This window comes from Mesoplodon densirostris, chromosome 3, assembly GCF_025265405.1.
Source record: "Mesoplodon densirostris isolate mMesDen1 chromosome 3, mMesDen1 primary haplotype, whole genome shotgun sequence".
NCBI lineage: Eukaryota > Metazoa > Chordata > Mammalia > Artiodactyla > Ziphiidae > Mesoplodon > Mesoplodon densirostris.
In genome coordinates, this window is record NC_082663.1 from 140923287 (window position 1) to 140951051 (window position 27765).

The following is a 27765-nucleotide window of genomic DNA, read 5'->3' on the forward strand; positions in this document are numbered from 1 at the left end:
CTCCAAGTCTATTTCCTCTCCATCCTTTTCTGAAATGACTGTAATAACAGTGCCGACTTCATAGGTTTATGCATGTATTCAGTGAACTAATGGAGTAAAATGCCTGGCATATAGCAGAATAAGTGTGCCCTGTTCCAGGCCCAGAGTGCTCTGGAATGTGTCCCAAATTCACATGTACTTTCCTATCTTTAAAACTTTGCACATGATCTAACTTATGCCTCACATGTCATTGTCCCATCATCCACACCTTGCAAACTCCTATGCATCCCTCAAAGCCCTCAAAGGTACCCCTCTTTTCTCTGCTTAAGCCCTGACCTGGGGAACTGGGACCATCTGGGACCTGGTTCTGACTGGGCCCACTGTGATGTGATGTGAGTTTCCAGAGGGCAAAGATTCCGACTGGCATGTAGTAGGCATGCAGTCAGAACTTGTTGAGTGAATGAATGAATGAGAGAATGAATGAGTGAATGAATGAATTAGTGGTTATTTGGGAGGGGTGCCCAAAGTGGGTACCCAAGGCTAGGCCAACCCTTAGGTGTCCATACTCCCATCTCCCACGACCTCAATGGGCGGGAAGGGGCAGATAACGGGCGAGGAGGGGCTTCCGGGCGGGGTCTTCAGCCCTTCCGGTCCGGCCCCTTTAAGGGGCGGGGACAGCAGGGCGGGCGCTCGGAGCGTCTGGCCGGCGCGAAGATGGCGGTTTCGGCGGCAGGGCCCGGGTCGGTGGAGGCGCCCAGTTCACTGCTGCTCGTGGTGGGCGGCGAGTGCGGGTGCCCCGGGCTGCTAGCCTATGTGCTGGAGGAGCTTGAACGAGGTCGGGCCGGCCCGGGAACTCGGTGTCGGGGAGGCGGGCGCGGCGGCGCATCTCGGCCTAAGGGCCGGGGGATGGGGCGGGGGGCGGCTGGATCCGGGGGCCCCGGTGCCCCGATCCCCTTACCGTTAGGCACAGGGCGCAGGCAGAGGCCGTGGGTGCCCGCAGAGGAAACAGCGTTCGGGTTTGGGCTGGGCTGCACCGCCTCGAGCGGGGTGCAGACCGGGGAGGGGATACGGGCCCAGGCTTTGGGACCCACGCGATTGGGCAGCATGGGCAAGGGCTCCGCTTCCCGCCCTCCGGGCCCTCCTCGAATCCTCGGGCCTTAGCGGCCTGGAAGTCTTGGAGGGAGGAGCAGGGATGGGGAGGCTGGGCCCGGAGCTCCAGGGCCTACTTTCCGCAGCTCCATGAGGAACTGCTAATTGGGGTGTGGGCGGGTGCTGCCTGCTCAGGGGATTTGGCACCTGGGGATGTGAGTCATAGGTGCACCTGCAAGGTTTACCTGCAGCCACTTGGCATGGTGGGACCGGCAGGCGTGGTGCACCCCAAACCGTGATTGTAGGGCATTCATCCATCCCCCATCTCTCAGATCGGCAGGGCCTGCCGTCCGTGGCCAGTAAAATGGGACGGCAGCACACATCTCGGTTCACAGGATTAAGGAATGTCACCCCACAGGGCATCAGGGATAGCGTGGGGACCATGGGCAGGCTCAGTCCTGCCCTCACAGGACTAATGGGTCTGGTTGGGGGGCGGGTACCGAAGTGAGTGAGGAGATGGACCAAGTTTTAAGCTCAGATGGTTACAGGAGTGTTCAGAGGATGCAAAGGGCTGAGAGGACCTGAAGGGTGGGGAGAAGGACCTCTGGGCAGTGGGAACAGCTCACGCGAAGGCTCAGAGATGGGAACTGTGCCTGGCAGGGCTGAGGAACAGTGAAAACAGTGGTGGGGTTGGGAGGATGACGGAGGGGACAAGATGACTGTTTAGGAGGCCGGGACTTTCTTTCTGATGTCCTGAGTCTTCTCTGTAAAATGCCTGAGTTACACTTTGGGTTCCTTGAGGGTGGAGGCAGTGGGCTCCAAAGGCACATTGGATGGTTCTGAATTTCCAGGCCGTCACGTGCAGGGGCAGGTTGAGGGGAGGGGCCTGTGGCAGCCCTCACCAGCCATCCGCTAGTTATTGAAATATTCTGGGAGCTGGGAAGTCCAGCTGATTTCCTACCTCCCTTCCCCCCTCTCCCTACCAGGCATCCGGTCATGGGACATTGACCCTGGCGTCTGCAGCCTCGATGAGCAGCTCAAGGTCTTCGTGTCACGGCACTCAGCCACCTTTTCCAGCATTGTGAAAGGTGAGGCTGGGGACCCTGCATGCCCCAGCTCTCCCCTTCTGCTCATTCAGTGGACAGGTGTTCTTTGAGTGCCAACTATATGCCAGGCATGGGGGTCAGGGAATGGCTGTAAGCAGCAACAGTAATAATACAACTGAGATCTACTGAGTGCAGAGCAGGGGCAGGCCCTGAGCCAGCACTCAGTTCCTTTGGTCCTCAGCAACCCACAAGGCAAGAACTTGTGTTTTTGTCCCCAGTTGACAGGTAAGGTAGTGAGGTGTGGGGGACAGGGAGACCTCTGAGGAGGGTCTTTTTGGATGAGAAGCAGCTGGGGCTGGTGTGGAGGGTGGAGGGAAGGGCCCAGTCAAAGGGACAGGACATTTGGAAAGTGAAGGGCTGCTGAGTGGGACTGGAGGGTGGAGTGTAGGCCTGGTGTGGCAGGGACTATGTCTGGTTTATGCTTGTGATTCCTTCACAGGGCCAGGTGCACAGTAGGTGATCAATAGATGGGGAGCTGAGAAAGCAGGATCGAGGAGGGAGTTGGGGTTCCTGGGCCAGCCCCACATGTCCCGTGGCTCCCTGGGGATTCTGCGGTGACCAGGGTGAACAGAGCAGCTGCTGGGCAGGGCCTGGGTGTTGCCTGCAGCTCTCCCCTGCCTCAGCCAGCCTGTTGAGTCACCTCCAGGCCGCTGCAGGAGGGGAAGGAAGTGTCCGTCGCCTCATTGTCCTAGTGGTTCTGGGTGGCTTCCTGACCCTCACCATTTGGGGGAGCTGGAAATCCCATCCGCTCTGTGTGGCCTTGGCAGCCACTTCCCCTCTCTGTGCCTTAATTTCCCCACCTGAATGGGGCAATATCCGCACATGATAAGAACCCCGTGATAAACTGATAAAGGGTAACCAGTAGTAGAGGGTCCTTGCCTCTCCAGACCCAGGGCTGGGTGCTCCATATTTGAAACACATCTGGTCTCTGGGGGACAGATGAGGGTTCGGATCCCAGAATCAACCCCACTCCCCTCTCCGTAGCCCATGAGGCCTCCCTGCCCTCGGCTCCCTCCTGCTACCCCTCGCTGCAGCCCCACCTGCCCCTTCCTGATCCTCAGACACAGAGAGCTCAGTCCTGCTGCAGGGCCCTTGCCCATGTTGTGCCCTTTTCCGGGTGTACCCTCCTTGGCCCTCCCTGGGCTCAGGCTCCTTGATTATAAAATGAGGGTGACAGTGGCGTCCCCCGCAGGGCTGAGAGCTGTGAATTGGGCCCTGCCAGCAGTGGAGGCCTTGTTTTCCAGCGTGGGGCCTGCCAAGGCGGTTTCCTGTTCTTGCCTCATCCTGACCTGCAGCTTTACCACATGCCTGTTAATCCCTGGATGACCCTCTGGCTGGGGATCCTGGGAAGCGGAGTCCTGGAGGGGCTCATGGCCGCCTGGGGTTACACAGTGAGGCAGGGTTTGACCTTGTCACAGGCTGACGCCCATGTATGTGGCTCAGCCCTAAACTCACAGGGCCCGGTTCCCCCACAGGCCAGCGGAGCCTGCACCACCGTGGAGACACCCTGGAGACGCTGGTCCTCCTGAATCCATCAGACAAGTCCCTGTGTGACGAGGTAGGGAAGGGTAGGCTCCTGGGGGGAGCGGGCTGCTGGGACGAGCACCATCCCCTGGCCTCACCTCATGTGTCCTTGCCTTCGTGCTGCCTGAAATCCTCTTCTTGACACCCAGCAGCAGCGAAGCCTCCCCCGATGACTCCAACCTCGATTTATTCCCTCCTCAGAGCTGATGGTGGGAGCGGGTGGAATCAGAAAAGGCTGGAGTTTGGGAGGAAGGAATGAAATAGGGAAGGGCTGGAGGTGGGAGGGCAGAACCCAGCTGATGTTTGCGTCCCGTGCGTTCCCTTGGGCTGGGCCCCGCTAGTTGTCTGAACTGACTTAATACTTCTAGCTTGTGGACATCTGCACTCTTCTCTCAATTTCCCATGAGAAAGATGAACAAGATAGAGCTCCGGGACACCCCTCTAGATACTCTTGTACAGGTTGATTCCTCTGATCAAAAATGCTCCCTTTTGCTCCCTGAAGGGGCTGGAGGAGACAGAGCCAGACACAGGCCCCTCTTCCCCGTGGCACCGGGGCTGGGCCAGAGGGAGAGGTGGGCTTCGGGGAGCCCAGAAGGGGTGTGCAGGACTTCCAGGAGGAGGGGGCACTGGAGCTGGGCTTTGTAGAATGAGCAGGAGTTGGGAGCGGGGATAGGGGGTCGAGCCCAACTGGAGGCCTATAGGCTACAGTCCCGGCTTCTAGTTTAGTACTGGCCAGGCCGTCATGGGGACAGGAGTGGGGTGGTTATATATAGATTAGGGTCTGGGGACCACCCCAAAGAGGGGTGCTGACTGTCTCACTGCACAGAATAGGGCCTTGAACACTCTCCCTCTCTCTCAGCTCCGGAACCTTCTGCTGGACCCTGCCTCTCACAAGCTGCTGGTGCTGGCTGGGCCCTGCCTGGAGGAGACGGGGGAGCTGCTGCTCCAGACAGGGGGCTTCTCACCCCGCCACTTCCTCCAGGTCCTGGGGGACAAAGAGGTAAGCCGCCCCCTCACCATCCTGCCTCTGAAGCCTGGCTTGTCCCCACTGGGCTGAGTGGCTCCAGCGACCTGCTGTCCCCCTGAACATCGTCCCTTCTTCCTCTGTGGAATAATGGTGGTGGCGTGTCTTCCTCCTGGGCCCAGTCCCATGACCCACTACAGTGTGTGGGCCTGTAGATCAGTAGATGTCTCAGAGGCTTCAAATGGCACCGCAGATTCTAGGTCCCATCTGAATGGGGGTCCCTTCTGAATCCCTTAGTCTGGGTGGGGCAAAATGAGCAAAAAACTGGCAAACCACGTTTGGTTTGATAAGAACCAGTACACAGGGGTGGTGGTGGGGGTGAGTGTAGAAGGTCTCTCTGGAGGATGCTGTGCTTTAGGAGTCGAGAACAGCAAGTGCAAAGGCCCTGGGGCAGGGAGAGAGAGAGAGGGTTGGGGAGGGTAGAGGTGGACCGGTGGTGATGGGCCCTTCTGGGATGTGGGGAAGGCTGGGTTTTTGTCCTGAGGGTGACAAGGGCAGGCAAAGGGCCTTAGTTTTCCCAAGGGGCTGGGTGTTGCCTGGCTCCAGGTGACCCCTTAACCATTCCGCCCTCTACAGATCCGGGATCTCCTGGCCTCCGCACCCCCGCCTGCAAACCCACCCAAGCTCACCATCACTTGCCCGACCTTTGGTGACTGGGCCCAGCTGGCACCCGAAGTGCCCGGCCTCCAGGGCGTGCTCCAGCTGCGGTTGAACCCTCCAGTGCAGCTGCCGGCTTCTGAGGGCCTGCGTGAGTTCCTGGAGTACGTGGCTGAGTCGCTGGAGCTGCCGTCCCCCTTTGAGCTGCTCGAGCCTCCGGCCTCCGTGGGCTTCCTCAGGCTCGCCCGGCCCTGCTGCTACATCTTCCCTGGCGGCCTTGGGGATGCTGCCTTCTTCGCCGTCAATGGCTTCACCGTGCTGGTCAATGGTGGCTCCAACCCCAAGTCAAGCTTCTGGAAGCTGGTGCGGCACCTGGACCGGGTGGACGCCGTGCTGGTGACCCACGCGGGCGCTGACAGCCTCCCCGGCCTCAACAGTCTGCTGCGGCGCAAGCTAGCGGAGCGTGATGAGGCGGCCGCTGGCGGGGGCTCTGGGGATGACCGGCTGCGCAGGCTGATCTCCCCCAACCTGGGCATCGTGTTCCTCAATGCCCGTGCAGCCGCCTCGCGGCTGGTACGCGGGGAGGATGAGGCAGAGCTGGCCCTGAGCCTCCTGGCCCGGCTGGGCATCACCCCCCTGCCTCTGAACCGTGGGCCGCTGCCGGCCGAGCCCACTGTGCTCTTCCAGAAGATGGGCGTGGGCCGCCTGGACATGTACGTGCTGCACCCGCCCTCGGCCGCCACTGACCACACGCTGGCCTCTGTGTGTGCCCTGCTGGTGTGGCACCCCGCAGGCCCCTCTGAGAAGGTGGTGCGCGTGCTGTTCCCTGGCTGCACGCCACCCGCCCGCCTCCTGGATGGCCTGGTCCGCCTGCAGCACTTGGGGTTCTTGCGGGAGCCTGTGGTGACCCCTCAGGACCTGGCGGGGCCTCGGCGAGCTGAGAGCAAGGAAAGCGTGGGTTCCCGGGACAGTTTGAGGAGAGAGGGCCGGACGACGGCACCCTCCAGGCCCACCCAGGAGCGCCCCGGGGTGGCCCAGAAGGAGCCACCACGGGCTGAGGCCCCTCGCAAGGCTGAGAAAGAAGCCAGGCCCTCCCGGGAGGTGAAGAAGAACCCCAAGCCGAGCGCCCCTCGGACCCAACCCCGGGAGGTGCGGCGGGCGGCCTCCGCTGTGGTCAGTGGCAAGAAAGCAGGCGCCCAGGTGGCTCCCAAGCCCCGCAGAGCACCCAACACACCCCGCCCGGGTGTCCCACCAGCAGAGAATGGGCCCCGCAGCCCACCTAGCTTCCGGTGCAGAGAGGCCAGCCCCGCCACGGAGGCCTGCGGCTCCCCGGCCCCCCGGCTGGTGGCCACGCCCAGCCAGGAGAGCAGCCTGGAATTGGGGCTGAGCCCAGCCGGGGAGGAGGGCGGCAGCTTGGAGGAGAAGACCCTGGAGCTGCTGTTGGCGACCAGCACCCCCGAGCCGTGCACACCCTCACCCGCCGGAGCCCACCAGGGCCCAACTGAGAGCAGCGGGCCACTGTCACTGAGCCCACTGCGGGGTGGGGAGCCTGGGCCGGATGCGTCCCCCACAGTGACCACCCCCTCGCTGCCCGCCGAGGTGGGCTCCCCGCACTCCACAGAGGTGGACGAGTCTCTGTCCGTGTCCTTTGAGCAGGTGCTACCGCCACCACCTGCTGCCGCAAGTGAGGCTGGGCTGAGCCTCCCACTCTGTGGCCCTCGGGTGCTCCGCTCGGCCTCCCCACACGACGTGGACCTGTGCCTGGTATCACCCTGTGAGTTTGAGCACCGCAAGGCTGTGCCCATGGCGCCGGCACCTGTTTCCCCCGGCAGCTCCAATGACAGTAGTGCCCGGTCCCAGGAGCGGGCGGGTGCTCCAGGGGTGGAGGAGACACCACCCACGTCTGTCAGCGAGTCCCTGCCTACCCTGTCTGACTCGGACCCCCTGCCTGCCGCCCCTGGCACCGCGGACTCGGATGAGGACACAGAGGGCTTTGGGGCCCCTCGCCGTGACCCACTGCCTGACCCCCTCAAGATACCCCCGCCACTGCCCACCCCACCTAGTATCTGCATGGTGGACCCTGAGATGCTGCCTCCTGAGCAGGCCCGGCTGAGAGAGGGCCTCGGCCATACCCGGAAGCCCCTTACCCGCCCCAACCGTGGCACCACTGCCCCCAAAGCCACTCCAGTGACCGCTGCCAAGACCAAGGGGCTGGCCAGTAGGGACCGGGCCAGTCGGCCACTCAGCGCCCGGAGCGAGCCTAGTGACAAAGGAAGTCGGGCACCCCTGGCCAGAAAGTCCTCAGTCCCCAAGACAACCACTCGAGGTCCATCCGGTAAGTACCTGGGGGCTGGAGTCCTGCAGTGGGTTCCCTGCCCAAGTCCTCCTGTTCCCTGCTTGCTGTGTGGTCTCGGCCATACGCACCACCCTCTCTGGGCCTCAGTTTCTCCAATAAAATGGAAGCTCAGGTCTGACTCTTCCAGCACTTGCAATTCCAAGGTGCTCAAGCAGTACCGTCAATGGAAATGTAATGTGAGCAACATCCATCGTGGTGAATTTTCCAGTAGCCACTCTAAGCAAAAAGAAACAGGTGAAATTAATTTTAATATTATATTTTGTTAAACTTATTTGTGTGGAGGGTCCCAAGACCACCCCCAGATTGGATGATTGCCTAGGAGGACTCGGTGTATGGTCATACTCATAAGTTTATTACAACAAAGAGATACAGAGCAGGATCAGCAAAAGCAAAAGACATGGGGGGAAGTCCCAGGGAAACCAGGCACAAGCTTCTGGAAGCCTCCTCCCAGTGGAGTCACATACCATGTGCTTGATTCCCTGCGCTCCAAGCTGTGACAACACGTGTGAAGTGCCGTCGATCAGGGAAGCTCCTTAGAGACTGAGGGCCCAGGGTTTCTATTGGGGCTGGTCGTGCAGGCACCCTCTACCTCACACGTACACTGGAAAGGTTTCCAGGATCCAATTCTTGGACACCAACCGGGTGTCCCACAGTTGCCTGCAGTTCTGACACTGTCTACCCAGAGGCAGAATCACATTCCACAAGTAAAGGGCCCGTCCCCCGAGCACCCTCCACTTCAGGTGCCAGTCACAAGCCCAGGCTGTTACCCATGCTTCTGACTAACTGGTTGTAAATCGGAGGTTCCCATGCCCGCCTCCTTTGGTTTGATTAATTTGCCAGAGCTGCTGACAAAACTCGGGAAAACCCATTTACTCACTAGATTACCAATTTAGTATAAAAGGCTCTTAAAGGATACAAATTAACAACCAGATGAAGAGATACATACGGCAAGGTCCCAAACAAGGGATCTTATGTCCTCATGAAGCTTGGGGCCCTGCATGGTAGCACAAAGCGTTCTGGTTCCCTGGTGTGGAAGCTCTCTGAAAAAGGGCCAAAAAGCTGCCTTTTGAGGCTTTTATGGAGGCTTCATTACATAGTCATGATTGACTAAATCATTGGCCAAAGGCGATTGACTCAACCTGAGGCCCCTCTCCCCTGCCCAGAAGTCAGGCCGCAAGACTGAAAATTCTGACCCGCTAATCACAAGGTTGGTTCTCCTGGCAACCAGCCCCCACCCTGGGGTGGGATCCAAAGTCACCTTCATTAACATAAACCCAGTAGTGATGGAAAAGGGCTTCTTATTAATAACAAGACACCCATTTCACCTTTTGGGCCCTAAAGTGTTTTCTGGAACTGAGGACTAGAGACCAAATATAACAAAGATGCTCCCATTGTTCATATTGATCAGAAAATTCCAAGGGTTTTGGGAGCTGTGAGCCAGGAACTGTGGATGAAGGACCAAATATATCTGAGAATGACCAAGTATATGTATTTCTTACAGATCACAATACTGCAGTCCACCCCCTGGTGGAACAGATCCCTTACAGCAAAGCAATCATACCTATCACAGCACTTATATTTGGGGTCGCATTTATTAGATGTAGCAATAGTACCAACATAAATAGGCCAGACATTTGGAGAAGCTGGTGTCGGGTAGGGATGGATGGATTGATGGATTTTTGGCTGCATTGGGTCTTCGTTGCTGTGTGGAGGCTTTCTCTAGTTGTGGTGAGTGGGGGCTACTCTTCGTTGTGGTGCGTGGGCTTCTCATTGTGGTGGCTTCTCTTGTTGCAGAGCATGGGCTCTAGGCGCGCGGGCTTCAGTAGTTGTGGCATGTGGGCTCAGTAGTTGTGGCTCGCGGGCTCTAGAGCGCAGGCTCAGTAGTTGTGACGCACGGGCTTAGTTGCTCTGCGGCATGTGGGATCTTCCCGGACCAGGGCTCGAAACCTGTGTCCCCTGCATTGGCAGACGGATTCTTAACCACTGCGCCACCAGGGAAGTCCCGGGATCAATTTAGAGAAACGTCATTTGCTACTTGTACCTTACGATCAATTTGTGCAGAACTATTCAGCACAGAAATCAGCTGGTGATTAGCTATCCTGCTCCTCAGGCCAGTCATTTTCCACAGGTATTACCTCCCGAGGGGGCTTTAACTCAGGCTCTCAATACATTTGATCATCAGTATCAGTGTTACCATAAGACTCATTTACATAAGGTAGTTGAATCTTACCAGCAGACAGGGTTACACCGTATCAAAATATGGTTACTGTACAATTCATTTTCATTACAGAACAAATCGGTAAGAGCTACAGACGTGTTCACTTTGCCTTCCCAACAGAATCTGCCTTTGCCCATATACCAGACGGTATTAAGGACAGAGGTCGTGACCACTGGCCACGATTCAGTTAGCTCCGGATTCCAAGGTAACTAGGGACAAGTTCACAAGCTTGTACTGAGTCTGATTTCCATCATGTGTTGTATCGCAGGGCCCACCTCCCTTCTATGGGGAGGACACGAGTTGTATTTAGAACATTCCTATCCCAACTAACTGTGCTGCAGGGTATATTTTATTTCTAGCTTTACTGGAGGTGCAAGCAGTCAGGGTGCATCTGTGTAAATTATAAATGTCCCCAGAGAACTTCCATAAGCTTGGAGGGCCGTAACATTCCCATAGGTGTGTGCGCCCCGGAGTCTCAGCAGCTAGGATTGAGGGCCACTGCCCCGTGGCCACTTCAGCCTGCATATGTATTTAAATAGTCAAGAGGCCTTGTTGCATCAGGGTGCACGGCCCTTCCCAATGCTAGTTCTAGCATATCCAGCATTATTGGCAGTCTGCCTGACCCACTTTGCTAAAACCTCATTCTCTTTCCAGGCTGGCTCCCATCCTTCGCCTTCCACCTGGAAGAGAACTCCCCCTAGTCTGCCTATTCTAATTAATTTTTTTCCTCTGAATGCCACTCCTCATTAAAAGCATATTCCACTTGTCCTAGGATACCTACTAGCCCCTATTTACCCTAAGGCTGTTTCTGGCTTGTGGGCCAGAGTTGTTGAATCCACCAGAGACCTTGTTGCCATTGTGTACTAATGGCCTGTGTGCAGATAGGGTGTATGTTTTGCACCCCAAAATTTTGGGTCTCCTAGACTAGGCTTAGATGCGTGGTAAGCACACCTAGATGTAATTTAATTTAGTCTGAGTATGTCATGAGGCTTCCCATGGCCTGCCTTGTCTCTGGTAGGGCTGTACCCCAGGGGAACTTGAGCTACCATGTGATGCCCACTGCTTTAATCCCATCAGGGACCCACTGTTTTTCCCTATTTTGATGAATCGTTTTCCATCCACAGAAACAGGGTGACATGTGCTTGTGCACAGCACACTCTCCCATGTTGGGCATGCTGCCATTATATTTTGTCCATCATAACCAGGGACCTTTCTAAGCAATTGATTGTCAAGATCTATCATTACACAGTGATTACATAGATCAGTCTGCTGGGAGCTATACACCACACAGTTTGAAGTCCCAGTAGGAAGCAGTTCCCAAATGTTATCCTTTGTAGTAGATGTAGCCCGAAAAATAGGAGTCAGAAGATACAGGCGCATTGCTAGAATTCCATTTAATCTTTTAACAGTTGGTCCTGTTCATAAATATATCTCAGGACCAGAATGTCTTTCCAGAGCAATGCCATTCAGGTGTGCAGGCTGCTGTTCAATCTTGTCAGGTCCCCAAATCAGGGCTGATCTCAGCAAACTAGCTTCAGCCTGCTGGGCATCTGGTATGCTTCTGCTAAGAGATTATATTATTCTCTTGCTCTGAGGCTCTCTTCAGGTGTTAATAAAATGTTGGATTTCCCTCATTGCACAACCCACTTATTCATCCCTTTACCCTCAGCTGTTATTTTTCCTCTCCATTTGTCATTTATCTTTACCCACACTTCTCCACTCTTGGAAGGGACGTTAGTTTGGCCACCGTGCTGATCCAGATTGCTGCCAGGAAATTAGGCTGGCAGGTGTCTCCCCTGCCCCATCCACTGCCGCTCACATAGAGTAGGGTTACACAGGTACAGAACTAGTGGGCTCTTGCAACTGCTAGGCAGCAGGGCAGCATTCACTGTCCACACCAACTTTGCCAGAGGGGGTTGAAGGCACATTCCGGGCCCATCAGGCCCTTAGGAATTCTGACATAAAGGTTTAAAGGTATAGTTACAGTTTCTTGTTTAGGAATCATCCCTGCTTCTGGCCCCCACAGTTGCATCCCTCGTTCTGGGACCACTGCATCGAGTAGGAGAAGAAAAAAAAAAAGTTGCTGTGATGCGGGGAAGAGTTATACAGTCACGTCAGCATCCTCCCCTGCCCCGCCTAGCCCACACTCCCAGAAAAGTGGAGGAATCTATCCAGTGGGGACCCGCCTTCAGCCCCGCTCACGTTGAGTGTGAGCACATGCTTGTGACGGTGTGTAAGCCAGCCTCTCAAGCCTGTATCTCCCCTGGTTTTAGACAGCAAATGCTTCAGCCGCCCATTCCAATTTTCTATTAAACCATTACTCTGAGGATGACACGCAACACATCTCTTGCCACTGTTGGACAGTATGGGCTGTAAAGTGCACCCATTGGTCCGAAGAAATGTAACTCAGTGGCTCTAATTGTTACAGTATTTTCTGTTCCAATCTTACAGTATTTTGAGCATTTGCATTTACCATCAGGTATGCAAACCCAGTGCAGGGTGTCTGTTCCTTTTAGGGCTCATTTATAGCCCCCCGCCCCAGGGCTACTGGCTTTGGTCCAATGTAATCCACTTGCCGGCTATGTGTGGGGCTCTGCGTTGCTGCAGCCCTCTCCCCATGCCGACTCATTCATGGACTGCCCTCCCAAAACGTTCACTTGGTGGTTCAGTGACCTTCCAAACCTGGAAGGGGTTCTTCTGGTGGGCATTGACATGTCCTACTTTAACACACCCCTTAATTCCCCAGAGTGATTTCCATAAGGCCGCGCCCCATGCAGGCATCCCTTTAATAGTACAGGCTTCCACTGCCCATCTGCCCGACCACACAGCCACGCCACAGGCTGCGGCCCAGGAGTAAAAACCCAAACATAGGGGCTTTTACCATTGCTCCGTTCTTCCACCACTGCTAGGCAAACAGCGTGCAGTTCAGCCCACTGAGCCAATTTCTTCTTGCTGCCTCCAATCAGGGTCTCGCCATCCCCTGGTCTTAATGCAGCCGCTTTCCAAGCAGGTTATTATCCATTCATCTTGAAACTGCCATCCATAAAACAAGCGCGCTTTGTGGTTCAGTTGAGAGCCGTCCATAGGGCAAGGCCACGTGCCAGTCGGTTCCAGCAGCTCCTCAGGTGGCTCCAAAGTCGGTCCTAGAGGAACAGAGGCTACGTGCTCATGATCCAGTGGGTGCCTCCCTGCATTACCCTGGCAGCGTGCTCTCGGGTGAACCATTTCTCTTTGTATTATGGAACACTTCTGGGCACTGCGTTCATTGGAGTGTTCCTCCAACATCACCCAAGACATTATGGGCATCTCAGGTTTCATGATTATTTTATGTCCATCAGTAATCGAGGTGATCTCAATTAATGCCCAATCGCAGGCTACTAATGGTCTCTCAAATACTGTGTATGGGCGGCAGCATCTTGGAATTTTCTGGTCCAAAATCCCGGTGGTCCCTGCTGGGAGGTGCTCGTGGGCGTTTGCCAGAAGCTCCAGTCTGCAGAGTATACAGAGGATGGCAGACACTTCGCAAATCACATCTGAGTGGGGGGTTGGCAGGGCCCAACGGCCAAGTTGAGAGGGCTGCCACCGTTTGTAATTCAGACACAACCTGGTCTCGTTCGGGTCCCTAACTCAGAGCTTTCTTTCGGGTGGTCTTACAGATGGAAGCAACATTCCCAGATGTAAATCCAAATCAACCAACCAAACGCTGGGCTTCTGGTTTGGTCCTGGGGAGGACAGTGACAGCAGTTTATTTTTCGTCTCTTGTGGAATATCCCAGGTGGCCCCTGCCCAGGTTCTTCCTAAGAATTTGACTGTTCAGGCAGGCCTGGGAACCAGTGCTGGATTTATTAATCCACCCCAGTTGGTCACGTGCGTCACTGTTGCACTCAGATCAGTCCTAGCCTGCTCTTTGGTTTCCGCTATCACCGTAACGCCGTCTGTATAGCGTATGATTACACTGGCGACCCGCATCAAGTCCACGTCCCTTCTGACCAAATCACAACAGTAAACCAGTGAGTTCAGATGCCTCTGTTGCAGCACAAGAAAGGTAAATTGGGATCCTTCCCATGTGAAGGCCAACTGCTGCTGGCTCTGTTCTGAGATCGAGACAGGGAAGAAAGCACTAACGAGGTCACTCACTGAGTAGCAGCCTCCTTGCATTTTCTGTGTGTCCGGAACGGCTGAGCCAATGGGTGGTACAACTTGGTTTAAGCCTCGATAGTCTACAGTTAGACTCCATGAACCATCCGTCTTTTCCCCAGGCCACACAAGGCTATGGTACAGTGAAGTCGTGGGTACCCACACTCCAGCTTCTAGCATATCATGAATTAAAGTGGTCGTCTCTTTTTGTCCATCAGGCGTTCTAGATCACTCTGTGTTAGCCGCCCGTGTGTGCTCGGGCAGTTCTTGCAGCTCCCATCTGGCGTCCCCAATTAAAACTGGCCGGAGGGTGGACTTACAGGCCTCTGCTTTACGATATCAAGTAGGGGAAGCAATCCCCAGTCAGCCATGATCTCCATCCCAGTAATACAGTCAGGTAAAGGAGATGTGACCACCTCACACAAAATCTGTCCACTCACCCCAGTTTTCATCCCAGTGTTCACCTTAATCCCATCGACGTTTGCATCTCCAGTTCCTCCCAGTCTAACCTTAGCCCCCGCTAAGACCTCACCAACAGGTGTTGGAATCACAGTGCTTTGGGGTCCTGTATCTAGGAATCCTGGGAAGGTCTCCTTCCTCTCCTGGCCGTTTTCTCCATGCCTGTGCAGATGGCCTTGGGTCCCCACCCCCGGGGTGGAGCCAGAAGATCCTGGCCTCTGCTTCAGTCTTTATCTTGATTAATCTTCCTAATCCTCCCCGCAGGGGATTCCTGGTCAGGTTTCTCATTGTAATCTTTGCCTCCTGGCTTTCGAAATCCCTCCAAACTAGAGTAGATAGTGGACTTGTTTGGGGCCCTTTAACAAAACGTTGGGGGCTGCACTGGTCCACCCAGTCTCTGGCAGTGCTGCATCTGTTGCCGAAAACTCGGCTTCTGTGAACCAGTGCCACATCGAATCTCGCAGGGAGAGTTTTGGGTGAGGTAGAAAAGAATAGCTTTAAAAAAAAAAAAGAACAACCTTATTGCTTTGCCAGGCAGAGTGGGGCACAGTGGGCTCATGCCCCTGAAAAACTGTGTCCTCCAACCCGGGGAGGGGGGGGGGATTTGGTGAGGAGTTTTATAGCAGTGTGGTTCAAGGGCGGGGTTGTTGATAAGATTAAGGCGTGGGGGCGGGCTGTACTCCTTTAATCCGGTCTCAGGTAATTTGATGAGCTTCTCTGGTTTCTTTCATCTGGCCTCAGATGCTGTTCTCTGGAATGAATAATGCTGACATCTTCCATTTGTTGGGGGTTTTAGTTCTGTAAAGAGCTCAAAGGTATTGTTAATGTGTATCCCTTGAGGGGGAGCGAGGCCCCTGCCCCAAGGCTGCCCTATTGTTTCTTGGCTGCTCCTCCCTTGTCTCTGCATCCCCTCCCTTCCCTGATTAGCAACTGTTTGAATCTGCCCTTTGGGTCTCAGGGAAGGTCATGGAGGCTGGAGTCTGTTCCCTGCAAACAAGGAACAGGGTACACAAAGGCTTCCATGTCCAGGAGCCCCACAGGGTCCTGCTCAGTTTCACCTGTTTCAACTTTATCAGTGTCTGCTTTATTCATTCTACATTTCAACAGCCATCTGAAGATTACCACTCCACTCGGTCAAGTCCCTTGACTCTCCCCTTTGTCTCTCCCTGTTTTCTTAATTACTTTAATGTTCTTGGTGTCATCAGAGAAGCTGAGATAGCAGATCTGATAAGCCTTCTTGAACTGTTGTTCAGTTTTGTAGCAGTAAAGTTCCATGGGGTGCCCATGCAACAAGGGTCCCGTTAATCACAGCATTTACCAAAACCTGGGTAACAGGCATATTCAGTGGGTGAATGTCCCAGTTATAAACTTAATCCCACATGGCTTGCATAGGAAGGCATCTCAGCTGCTTCATCTGGGGTGTCCCACTTGGCATTTATGGGGTGAGTTGGGCAGTCCCCCCTTCTCAGGATAAACAGTCTTTTCAGTGGGGTTTATCCAGTCGACCAGGCTGGTTATTCCTTCGGGAATAGCCTCCTGTGTGTCTGGAACAATCTGTGGTTGTTCATAGTGAGCTTCGGGTCCTGCATCAACCCAGATGTGCTCTTCTCTGCAGCCTTCAAAACCAAAGACACAGCCCCCAAACTGGTTACTCTCACGATCCATTTTGGTAAAGGTTCTTCAGGAACCTGATGATACCAGTCCACAAAGTGAGTCAGTTTCTTTACATTCTATCCCCTGGTTTTAGTTGTTTCTTGGTTTTGCCCTCCCCCTACATTAACTACCTTCTTGGTGACCAGAGACATTAGAGGTATTTCCTGTTGCCCCTGCATAATTTTTCCCTCTCTGGGCGGCTTTGAGGCTAATGACCAAACCTCAGATCTACCCAAATCTGAACTTGGTTCAACATCAAGACCCGAATGAGCACATTTTTTAACTTTCATTTTGGCTAATAGAGATACCAATAACCAGGAAACTGTGTATTCAGCATGCTGCTTATTATTTTGCATTTCCTTATATATCCAGTGAGCCAACTCCTTGGGTGTTGGGTCTACTACCATTACTACATTCCATTGGTAACTGATTGCAGTGGAGCTGCAGTTTCATACTGTGGGTGACTAGGTAGCTATCTGGGGATCAGCGTTTGCTCATTCCCCACACTTTTATCCTTTCTCTTTAAAAAACACATGTTTCAGGCTTCCCTGGTGGCGCAGTGGTTGAGAGTCCGCCTGCCGATGCAGGGGACACGAGTTCGTGCCCCGGTCCAGGAGGATCCCACATGCTGCAGAGCGGCTGGGCCCTTGAGCCATGGCTGCTGAGCCTGCATGTCCGGAGCCTGTGCTCCACAGCGGGAGAGGCCACAACAGTCAGAGGCCCACGTAGCGCAAAAAAAAAAAAAAAAAAAAAAAAAAAACCACATGTTTCTGTAAGCCAGGGTCATTCTAGCAAATCCCACTCCTGACACCAACCAAAAAGGGTTCCTGGACCCAGTTCCACTGTGTGTGTGTCTGTGTGTAGGTTTCCCCACACCAACAAGCAATTCTTGGATGCCAGCAGGGTGTCCAGGAATTCAAATCAATTCTGACACTCTCTACCCAGAGATAGAATCACATACCACAAGTAAAGGGCTCAGTCCCACAAGACCACCCTCCACTTCAGATGCCAGTCACAATCCCAGGTTTCTACCTGTGCTTCTGACCAACTGGCTGCAAACTGGGGGTTCTGATGACCTCCTGCAACTCAGGATGCCAATCGCAAGTCTAGTTTGTTACCTGTGCTTCTCACTGACTAGCTATAAATCAGAGGTTCCCATGACCCCCTCCTTGGGTTTGGTTAATTTGCTAGTGCAGCTTACAGAACTCAGGAAAAACCCATTTACTCCCTAGATTACTAATTTATTACATATAAAACGCTGTTAAAGGATACAAATCAACAATCAGTTGAAGAGATACATAGGACGAGGTCCCAAACAAGGGATCTGATGTCTTCAGGGAGCTTGGGGCCCTACACAGTGGCACGTAGAAGCAATCTGTTTCCCTGATGTGGAAGCTCTCCGAAAAAGGGCCAAAAAGCGGTCCTTTGGGGCTTTTATGGAGGCTTCATTACATAGTTGTGATTGACTAAATTATTGGCCAGTGGCCATTGATTCAACCTCAAGCCCTTCTCGCCTCCCCCAAAATCAAAGGGCAAGACTGAAAGTTTCAACCTCTTAATCATATGATTGGTTCTTCTGGCAACCAGCCCCCACCCTGGGGTGGGATCCAAAGTCACCTTCATTAGCAGAAACCTTGTGTTGGAAAGGGCTTGTTTTGAATAACAGACACTCATTTCACTTTTATGGCCCTGAAGTGGTTTCAGGAACTGAGGACAAGAAACCAAGTATTGTAACAAAAGATGCTCCCATTGCTCTTACTGACCGGAAAATTCCAAGGGTTTTAGGAGGTGTGAGGCGGGAACTGTGGATAAAGACCAAATACATCTGAGAATGATCAGATTTTATATATATATTTGGAAGGGTTCCCACCATTTCCCAAATGATAAGAAGAGTGGCTCACCATGCCTACACTACTTGTACAGCAATGTAGTTTATGCTGTACACTTGCTCACCCCTTCCTGGGGAGTCTGGAATTTTGGAAATGGTGGGAACCCTTCTGAAATCCAAGTTCCCAGAAGGCAGCCAAGGGCCAACCTGTCAGCTTTCTAAGGATAGCAGTCTTGGGCTTGCTGTGTTGTTGTTTTTTTTCAATTTTTAAAAATTGTGCTAAAATTAATGTAACATAAAATTGACTACCTTGGGCTTCCCTGGTGGCGCAGTGGTTGAGAGTCCGCCTGCCGATGCAGGGTACACGGGTTCGTGCCCTGGTCTGGGAAGATCCCACATGCTGTGGAGCGGCTGGGCCTGTGAGCCATGGTCGCTGATCCTGCGCATCCGGAGCCTGTGCTCCGCAATGGGAGAGGCCACAACAGTGAGAGGCCCACGTAACGCAAAAAAAAAAAAAAAAAAAAAATTGACTACCTTAAGCCATTTTTTTGGTTTGTTTTTTTGTTTTTTTTTTGTTGGCTGGCTCACAGGCCCAGCCACTCTGTGGCATGTGGGATCTTCCCGGACCAGGGCACGAACCCGTGTCCCCTGCATCGGCAGGCGGACTCTCAACCACCGCGCCACCAGGGAAGCCCTCTTTTATGGCTTTTTGATAGTAGCCATCCTAATGGGTGTGAGGTAGTATCTCACTGTGGTTTTGATTTGCATTTCACTAATGATTAGTGATGTTGAGCACCTTTTCATTTGCTTGTTGGGCATTTGTATATCTTTTTAGAAATGTCCTTTGCCCATTTTTGAGTCAGGTTGTTTGTCTTTTTGTGGTTAGGTTGTGATAGTTCTCTATATATTCTGGATATTAATCCCTTATCAGATAATGATTTGTAAATATTTTCTCCCATTCTGTGGCTTGCCTTGTTACTCTGTTGATAGTGTCCTTTGATGCACAAAATTTTTTGATTTTCATAAAGTTGAGTGTGTCTGTTTTTTCTTTTGTTGCCTGTGCTTTTGGTGTCATTGCCAAATCCAGTGTCATGAAGCTTTTGCCTTATGTTTTCTTTTAAGAATTTTATAGTTTTAACTCTTATATTTTGCATTTTGAGTTAATTGTTGGATATGGTGCTAAATAAGCATTGAACTTCATTCTTTTGCATGTTGATATCCAGTTTCCCAGGGCCATTTGCGGAAAAGACTGTCCTTTCCCCATTGAATGTTCCTGGCACCCTTGTCACAAATCATTTGACCATATATGTGACAGTTTACTTCTGGGCTCTCTATTCTATTCCATTGATCTATATGTCTGTCTTGATACTACTACCACATTGCCTTGATTACTGTAGCTTTGTAGTAATTTTAGAAATCAGGAAATGTGAGTCCTCCTACTTTGTTCTTCTTTTTCAAGGTTTCCTTGGCTACTTGGGATCCCAGTGAGCTTCCATATGAATTTCAGAATGTATTTTTTTCTATGTATGCAAAAAAAAATCACTGGGATTTTGACAGGAATTGCATTGAATCTGTAGATCACTTTGGGTAGTGGTGGCATAACAATATTAAGTCTTCCAATCCATGAACATGGGATATCTTTCCATTAATTTATGTTCTCTTTAGTTTCTTTCAGTAGTGTTTTGCAGTTTTCGTGTACAAATATTTTACCTCCTTTTTAAGTTGATTCCTAAGTATCTCATTCTTTTTATGCTATTGTAAATGGAATTGTTTTCTTAATTTCCTTGTTGAATTGTTCACTGTTAGCATATAGAAATGCAGTTGTTTTTGTGTGTGTTAATATTGTATCCAGCTCTTTTCTGAATTCATCTATTAGTTCTAACAGGTTTCTTTTGTGTGTGTGGAATCTTTAGGATTTTCTACACATAACATTATATCATCTGTGAACAGAGATAACTTTACTTTTTCCTTTCTAATGATTCTTCTTTAAATGTTTGGTAGAAACCCAGTGAAGCCCTGGAGGTTTTGATTACTGATCCAATCTCCTTACTATTTATAAGTCTATTCAGATTTTCTATTTCTTTGTGAGTCAGTCTTGATAGGTTTTTTGTTTCTAGGAATTTGTACATCTCTTCTAAGTGATCCAGTTTGTTGGTGTATAATTGTTCATAGTATTCTCATAATGCTTTTTATTTCTGTAGATTGGTAGTAACATCTCCACTTTGATTTCTGATCTTACTAATTTGAGTCTTCTCTTTTTCTTTTTTGTTTTGTTTGTTTGTTTAAAATGGAAAGTTTATTTGCTCAGTACACCAAATAGAATGCAAGCACTGTCATGACAAATATACAGAAATAATGCAGATCAACATAAAATAGTAATTTAGTTTAAATGAAGGGAAATCTCTTTAAATGTTATGACAACGTACTCCCAAGAATTTTTCAGTTAATTATACATTTCAATAAAATAAACGGTAATGAATTAAGTGGAAGTTAGCTTTATGAATTCTTCTTAAAAATAAAAATCCAACCCTATTAATCCATGCCAGTTAAACACTCTAACTAAAATCTCCAAGTAAGTGCAAAAGGAGATGGAGTTAGTTACCTTTTTTGCTTGAACAGTCCCAAGGAAAGTGGTTACTACAAACACAGCAGGCAAACTGTTAAGAATGACCAATCTAGAACATAGTGTTGAACTAATTTCAGTCTCAAGTTGTGCTAAATGCTCATCATTAGTATGGCACAGTTTGGTCCATTATATGGTTTAATGCCAAGACAGATCCCAATTTGTTACAGAAACATATAGATTACTGTTGCTTTTTTTTGTTTTGTTTTTAAATATATATTTTTTTTAAAAGCCAGCTATACTTCCACGTACAAAGGCAGGTTTTCCCAGGAGGAATTTACAGAAAGTAGTCTGGGGTGCACTGGGTCACATGAGGCTCTCCACGACGAGGTGCTGGGTCAAACTGAAGGAAGGAATACTTCAAAGTGTCATCTAATTCCATGATAGCAGCCTGGTTCCCACAACGATAACAGTAATTGGGTGCACTGAAAGTGGTAACCACATTCCGATCGTGACACCAACTGTATCCCTCCGTTACAAGTTGGTGAACATGAGAAACCAGTGTGAGACCACTGGCATGGTTAAATGTTTCAGAAATATCTTGTCCAAATGTGTAGCCAGCACCATGTGGTGAAATACCCCACCCACCACGATCATCTGGATCTGACCATAACGGATCACACATTGGGCCCTCATGTGGAACTTCTTGTAAACGATCCAAGGCTCTTCTATGATCCAGTGTATCTATGGATGGGGAAAGGCCACCATGGAGGCAGAATATGTGTACATCTACTAAAGCTGTAAGTGGCAGATAATCAAACAGATCTGTAAAGAATTTCCAAACATTGGCATTTCCATACTTTCACAGACATTCATTATAAAAGCCATATACTTGGGTAGTTTGTCAGCTTTCGTGGTTTCCTCTCAATATTGTAATATGTTCTGGATAACGCACCTTTAATGCCACAAGAAGAGTCAGAGTCTGCACAGAATAATAACCTCTGTCTACACAGTCACCCATGAATAGTTTGTATCTGGTGATTTCCCACCAATTCTAAAGAGTTCCATAAGATCATGGAATTGACCATGCACATCTCCACAGACGGTAACAGGACAACGGACCTCTTGCACATTTGATTCTTTTGTTAAAATTTCCTTAGCCTGGTTCTCTTAAGTTGTTTACACTCGTTCAGCTGCTCGACCCCACTGGTCCAGCTCCTTGGTGAACGCCTTGTCGTCCATGGTGGCCCGAGCCCCTCCCCCGCTGCCTCCGGCCCCCCCTCTCCGCCCCCTACGCACCCCAGCGCCGGGAGCCGCTCCCCTCGCCCGGCGCCCTCGCCCGCAGCCAGCTCCCAGCGGGAGTGGAAGGAGCCGGGGAGCGCGACCCCACACCCCTCCCAAGCCCCGCGGGTGGTTCTGGGCGCACGGCCTCCAGGAGACCCCCGCCCGCACTGGCGCATAGGGCTGCGCGCTCCTGGAGTAGGTGAAGGGCGCGGGGAGGTGCGGGGCTTCCGTGCAGCTCCCGCCGGACAATGGGCACCTGCCGCTGCCTCCCGCCCGCTGGCCACTCCCGGTTCCCTTGCCCCTTCTCTCTCGCTCTTTCTCTCTTTTTCTTTCTTAGTCAATCTAACTAAAGATTTGTCAATTTTGTTAATTTTTTCAAAGAACCAACTTTTGGGTTTGCTGGTCTTCTGTGTCATTTTTCTACTCTCTATTCTTAAAATCTTTGCTCTAATCTTTATTATTTCCTTCCTTCTGCTAGCTTTGGATTTACTTTTGTTCTTTTTTCAGTTCCTTAAGTTATAAAGTTAGGCTGTTGATCTGAGATATTAATAAAAGTGTTTATAGCTATAAACGTCCCCTTTATCACTTCTTTCCCACAAAAAGATTCTCTTTGTCTTTATCTTTGAACAATTTGATTATCATGTGTCTCAGTCTGGTTCTCTTTGAATTTATCCTATTTGGGGTTCATGGAGTTTCTTAGATGTTTATGTTCTTGTCTTTCATTAAATATAAGAAGATTTTGGCCATTATTTCTTGAAATAATCTTTCTGCCCCTGTCTCTCTCTTTTTTTTTCTGAGACTCCCATAATGTGTATGTTGGTCCTCTTGATAGTATCCTATAGGTCCCTTAGGCTCTGTTCACTTTCTTCAATTATTTCTCTTTCTGTTCCTCAGACTCAATAATTTCCATTGCCCTGTCATCAAGACGGCTGATTCTTCTGCTTGTTCAAACCTTGAGTGGAATCTTCCTAGTGAATTTTTCATTTCAGTTACTGTATTTTACAGCTCCAGAATTTCTTTTCATTTACTCTTATGTTTTCTTTCTCCTTATTGATATTTGTATTTTTTCCATACATTGTTTCCTTGGCTTTTTCCACATCTTCCTTTAGTTCTTTGAGTATCTTTAGGACAGTTTTTTAAGTCTTTGTCTGGTGAGTCCACCATTTGGTCTCTCTTAAGGATGGTTTCTGTTAAATTTTTTTCCTTTCACTGGGCCATACTTTCCTGTTTATGTACCTTGTGATTTTTTTTTTATTGAAAACTGTACATTTGAATCTAATAATGTGATAACTTGAGATCCAAATTTTCCCCTTCCCCAGGGTTTGATGTGGCTCTTTCCTTTTTTGATTACTGTGGGCTGTCTCTGTGCTGGGGATCAGTCTGGTGTAAACTTAGGGTGTTCTCACGTCTTTTCTGATCCTGTACCTTTTGCTGGCCATCTGTGGTTGCTTTCTAAATTCCCCTGTATGGTAGTTGCTTTTGAGTGTCCTAGTGCTTAAATGTTTGGTTCCCGGAAGGGGAAAAAGAAAAAAAATGAAGGGGGAAGAAAAGAAGAAGAAAAAATTTACAGTCCTTTAAGTCCCATGCAAGTTGCTTCAACCTTATGCTGAGGGGCTGCCAGCACAACTGTCTAGATGGGGAGCAGATTCTTGGAGCTTCCTACTGTACCATGGTCCCAGAATCCTGCTGTGTTCATTCTTTCCTGCATACTACTATATCAAAATGATATTTCAGCATGTAATCAATATAAAATATTGCTAGATAGTTCCCTTTTCTCTTTCCACACTACATCTTGGGAGCCTGGTGCGTGTTTTGCACTCCCAGCATGTCTTGGCTCACACCACGTTCCAGTGCTTGGTGGCCACTGCATCAGTCAGAGCTGGTCTAGAATTACCAAGAGAGGGCTGGTGAGAAAGCAGTGGCAATGATAACAGTCATAATAACTCCCAGTCGTGTTCACTGAGCGCTTGGTCTGGACTGAGCCCTATTCTAGTTGCCTGGGGTGGTCCTGCCCTCCGGGAGCCGACAGGCGTCTCCAGCTTCTCTCCCCATGTGGCTTGTCCTCAGCTCCTGGCCACCCTGGTCTCTTGATTGTCTTCTAGCCTCAGCACCCCCCTGAGCCACCACTTCTTGTCTTTCCTGGGCAGATTCCAAGAGAGGCATCTGATGGGCCCTTGTGACCTTTGGCAGGTCAGGGGCTCCCAGCACAGTGGCAGGGAGAGGGAGAGGGTGGCCCCTAGGGCCCATGGGCAAGGCTGGCACCCGGAGGCTGGGGATCATCTGAGACCTTCTCTTCCTGGGCATTTGGCCTCTTTCCAAAGGCCACAGTCTTGGCCACTCAGGGTCTCCTGCTACCACTGCTTCTGATAAACCAGCCATCGACATTAGTGTCAGCAAAGCCTGTCTTAAAGGGCCAAAGGGTAAACATTTTAAGCTTTGTAGGACAGATGGTCTCTCTCAGCTACTCAGCTAGCTACTCACTCAACTAGGTGTTGTAGCACAAAAACAGCTCAGTAAGTACTCCGTGGGTGTTCTAGTAAAACTGTATTTCCAGAAGCAGGCAGTTGCCGTATTTGGCCCACAGGCCACAGCTTACCAGTCCCTGCTCTACCCCTGTCCTCCTGCCCCATGGCTTCTGCCCACATTCCCTTTGTCTTCGCTTTGCTGTTCTGCCTCTGCTGCTCCTGTCCCCCTCTCGCCTTCCACAGCCACGGTGGCTTTCCCTTCCTGGGGCACCACTCAGGGTCCTCGACACCACTGTCCCCAGTTATGAGTGAGGGGCGCTACTTGCCCAAAGCTGGGCATTTCATTCATTCTGCAAATGCCCCAGCAGCCTTCTGGGCCCACACCCTGGACTGGGCAACGTTTATGATCTTAAGACACCAAACACCTGGCAGGCTTCCTGTGGCCAAGACCTGGCTACGTCCTCAATCAGTTGATGAGTTCACTGGCCCAGGAATGGTGGCCTTGTCCCCCTTGCACAGGCTTTGGGTTCAGGGCATGGACAACGCCCTGAGAGCAGCTGCTCCAGCTCCATCCAGGCTGCCCAGCCTGCATCACCCTCTCTCAGCTCTCCTTCCTACACCCACTCTGGCTCCCTGTCAACCTTGAGGGCAGGGATTTTTGTTTGTTTGGGTCACTGCTGTGTCCCCAGGGTGCGGTGCCCAGGAGAGTTTGATAAATGCCCGATTGGCTCCCCTTGAGTAAATAAACAGGTGGATGCTGCTGAGAATTCCAGGTACTGCTACTTTAGGAACTCAAGCTCTAAAACCCCCTCTTCTAGGGAGCCCTCCCTGGCTGCCCCCTCCCTCAGGCCCTGGGGATGTCTGTGTCCAGGGACTGGCCAGGGAGTATCCAGGCACTGAGAGGTTGGCTGGGGTGTTTGCAGGACAAGCCAGGGAGAGCTTGTCAACCATAAAATGGAGATCAGGCTTCCTGCCAGGGAGGGAGCCACTCAGAGAGGTTCAGGGAGCTGGGAGCCTTGTCCCGGGCCCTGGGTCTCAGCCCCTCCCTGTCCCCAGAGCTCACGACTGACCCCATCTCTCTTACCCACAGGGTCAGCTGGCAGTCGGCCAGGAGGGTCACTGGCCCCGCCGAGCTCCCCCGTCTACCTTGACCTGGCCTACTTGCCCAGCGGGGGCAGTGCCCGCCTGGTAGACAAGGAGTTCTTCCGGAGGGTGCGTGCGCTCTGCTACGTCATCAGTGGCCAGGACCAGCACAAGGAAGAGGGCATGCGGGCTGTCTTGGATGCACTTCTGGCTGGCAAGCAGCAGTGGGACCGTGACCTCCAGGTACGTGACGACCCGGGTGTGAGACAGTCCCGATGACAGCAAATGTCACTGGGACGTTGCCCAAGCTCTTGGCACTGGGCAGGGTCAACACTTCCCGGTGTCTTCCTGCTGAGCCCACACTGTCCTGTGAGGTTGGTGTGATCTTCACCTGCATCCAAGGAGGGAGTGGGGCTCAGAGAGACTAAGCCATGTCCCCAAGGCCATGCGGCAATGAGGTCAAATGCAGGAGTGCCACCCAGCTCTCGGGACTCTGTTCCTGTTACATCCACTTCCTTGTCTGCAGCAAAGCTGGGTGAGGTCGCAGGGTGGGGCTGGTTTGATCACCTCACCTGACCCCTGGCACTGAACCTCCGTAATGTTATGAGAACCAGCCAGGAGGAATAGGTGAGATGTGTGGTGTCTACACAGCCAAGAACGTTGAGAATTGACCCTGAGGGCTGGGGTTGTCCCCATGGGAAGCCTTGAAATAGAACCTTGAAGGGTGAGGCGAATTTGGATAGAAGGAGCCTCCAGGTACCTGGCCACCCACTCAGCCTGTGAGTGTGCTGACACCCAGCCTTGCACACAGCTTATGGAGCAGCTGAGAGGGAGCGTCCCGGGCAGACGGCACAGCGTGGGCGGAGGCCAGCGGCAGGAGCAGGCTTAGTGTATTCAGGGAGCTGGAGGGAGGCCTGGGCAAGAGAAGAGGGGGAGATGGCAGCGGTGGGGGTGGGCGGGAAGCATGGAGAAGAATTCGCAGAAGAGTGGTCCGGTCTCCTGGGTTGTGAAAGGGTCCTTTGGGTGCCATGGGAAGGAGAAGGGACTTCGGGGACAGGCTGGCCGCCGGCTGCAGACATCCAGGCAAGAGGTAGTGGAGGCGGAGACAAACGCGGTCAGAGAAGTGGGACCTCAGATGCCTTGGGGCTGGGCCGGGAGGGCAGAGGGCGCTCCCCCTCACCGTTGGTCCATCTGTCCCACCCACAGGTGACCCTGATCCCCACCTTCGATTCGGTGGCGATGCACGAGTGGTATGAGGAGACACACGCCCGGCACCAGGCGCTGGGCATCACGGTGCTGGGCAGCAACAGCACTGTGTCCATGCAGGACGAGGCCTTCCCCGCCTGCAAGGTGGAGTTCTAGCCCTGCCCCCAGCACCACCCCCCGCCCCAAGTCCGCCGCTGTCCTGAGGTGCACCTGTGTCAGAAATAAACCAGGTACTCCGCGTGGCTGTGGCCTCAGTTCCTTCTGCTGGCAGGAGACTTGGCAGCACCCCGGGCGGTCATTGCTGCTATGTGGGTCCCCAGTTTTGGGGGGAGACAGCTTCTGTGGAATCCCCAGTAGCCTCCAGGTCAGGCATGCTCTGGCTTCCGTGTCACAGATGGGAAAACCCAGGCCCAAGGGAGACAGTGCCTCTCAGGTGATGACCCCTGGCCAGTGGAGCTTGCTGCTGACCATGACCCTCCAGCCCATCCCAGCGGCCGTGAGGGCCCCGTTTTATAGACGGGAAAGGCAGCTGCCAGACCCCGGCCACACAAACCATTTAGTGGCCTAGCAGAGATTTGAACCCCAGTCTCTGTGCTCCAAAGCCATTAAATAAAAGTTGCCCTCTGTTCCTAGGGATAATTGGCACTCATGGCAGGAAAGTCTCACTCGACAGCAAGGTCTTAAAAAGTAATCTGAGGGAATTTTCTGGTGGTCCGGTGGTTAGGACTCAGTGCTCTCACCGATGTGGCCTGCGTTCAATCCCTAGTCAGGAAACTAAGATCCCACAAGCCACTTGGCTTGGCCAAAAAAAAAAAAAGCAATCTGAAACTTAAAAGCTACAAAACATCAATCTCCTGATGAAGCCCCTCCCTGATCTCTCTATTCTGCATGTACAGAAACACCTAGATCGTGTTTTCAATAAGATGCCATCTGCACTGGGTAGAATGGTGACCTTAAAAAACTTATGACCAAGTCCTAACCCCTCAATACTTACCTCCCTTTTCCCACGAGGAGAGACTTCTTAGTCCAGGGTCTCAAGATAGGTTACTGTTTATACATGAAGTCGTATCACCCTGAGTTTTCATCTTGGCCAAACTGTTGAGTACATACAGGTGCTGCCTCTTTGTTCTCATTTCATTTCTTTCCAGGGAGATTTTCTTATATTTATTTTTAATTAGCTGGTTCACTTTTTTT

At 51.8% G+C, this 27765-nt stretch overlaps 1 protein-coding gene and 1 pseudogene across 1 annotated transcript; one reads left to right on the forward strand and one right to left on the reverse strand.

The window, feature by feature from the left end:
- Window positions 1-661: 661 nt before the first annotated feature.
- Window positions 662-27765, forward strand: MAP1S (microtubule associated protein 1S). Its single transcript, XM_060093860.1, has 7 exons — window positions 662-814; window positions 2055-2156; window positions 3650-3732; window positions 4558-4698; window positions 5299-7654; window positions 25373-25608; window positions 26572-27765. The coding sequence occupies exons 1-7, from the start codon at window positions 694-696 to the stop codon at window positions 26725-26727; spliced, it is 3195 nt and encodes a 1064-aa protein (XP_059949843.1). The 5' UTR covers window positions 662-693; the 3' UTR covers window positions 26728-27765.
- On the reverse strand, window positions 20871-21775 carry LOC132485609 (serine/threonine-protein phosphatase 2A catalytic subunit beta isoform-like; annotated as a pseudogene).

What these genes read in the sequence shown, in the direction of transcription:
- MAP1S (XM_060093860.1), top strand. Translation starts at nt 694, where the DNA reads ATGGCGGTTTCGGCGGCAGGGCCCGGGTCGGTGGAGGCGCCCAGTTCA. An exon ending in AACCACTCGAGGTCCATCCG is followed by an intron (nt 7,655 to 25,372) that starts GTAAGTACCTGG and finishes TCTTACCCACAG; the next exon opens with GGTCAGCTGGCAGTCGGCCA. An exon ending in AGTGGGACCGTGACCTCCAG is followed by an intron (nt 25,609 to 26,571) that starts GTACGTGACGAC and finishes TCCCACCCACAG; the next exon opens with GTGACCCTGATCCCCACCTT.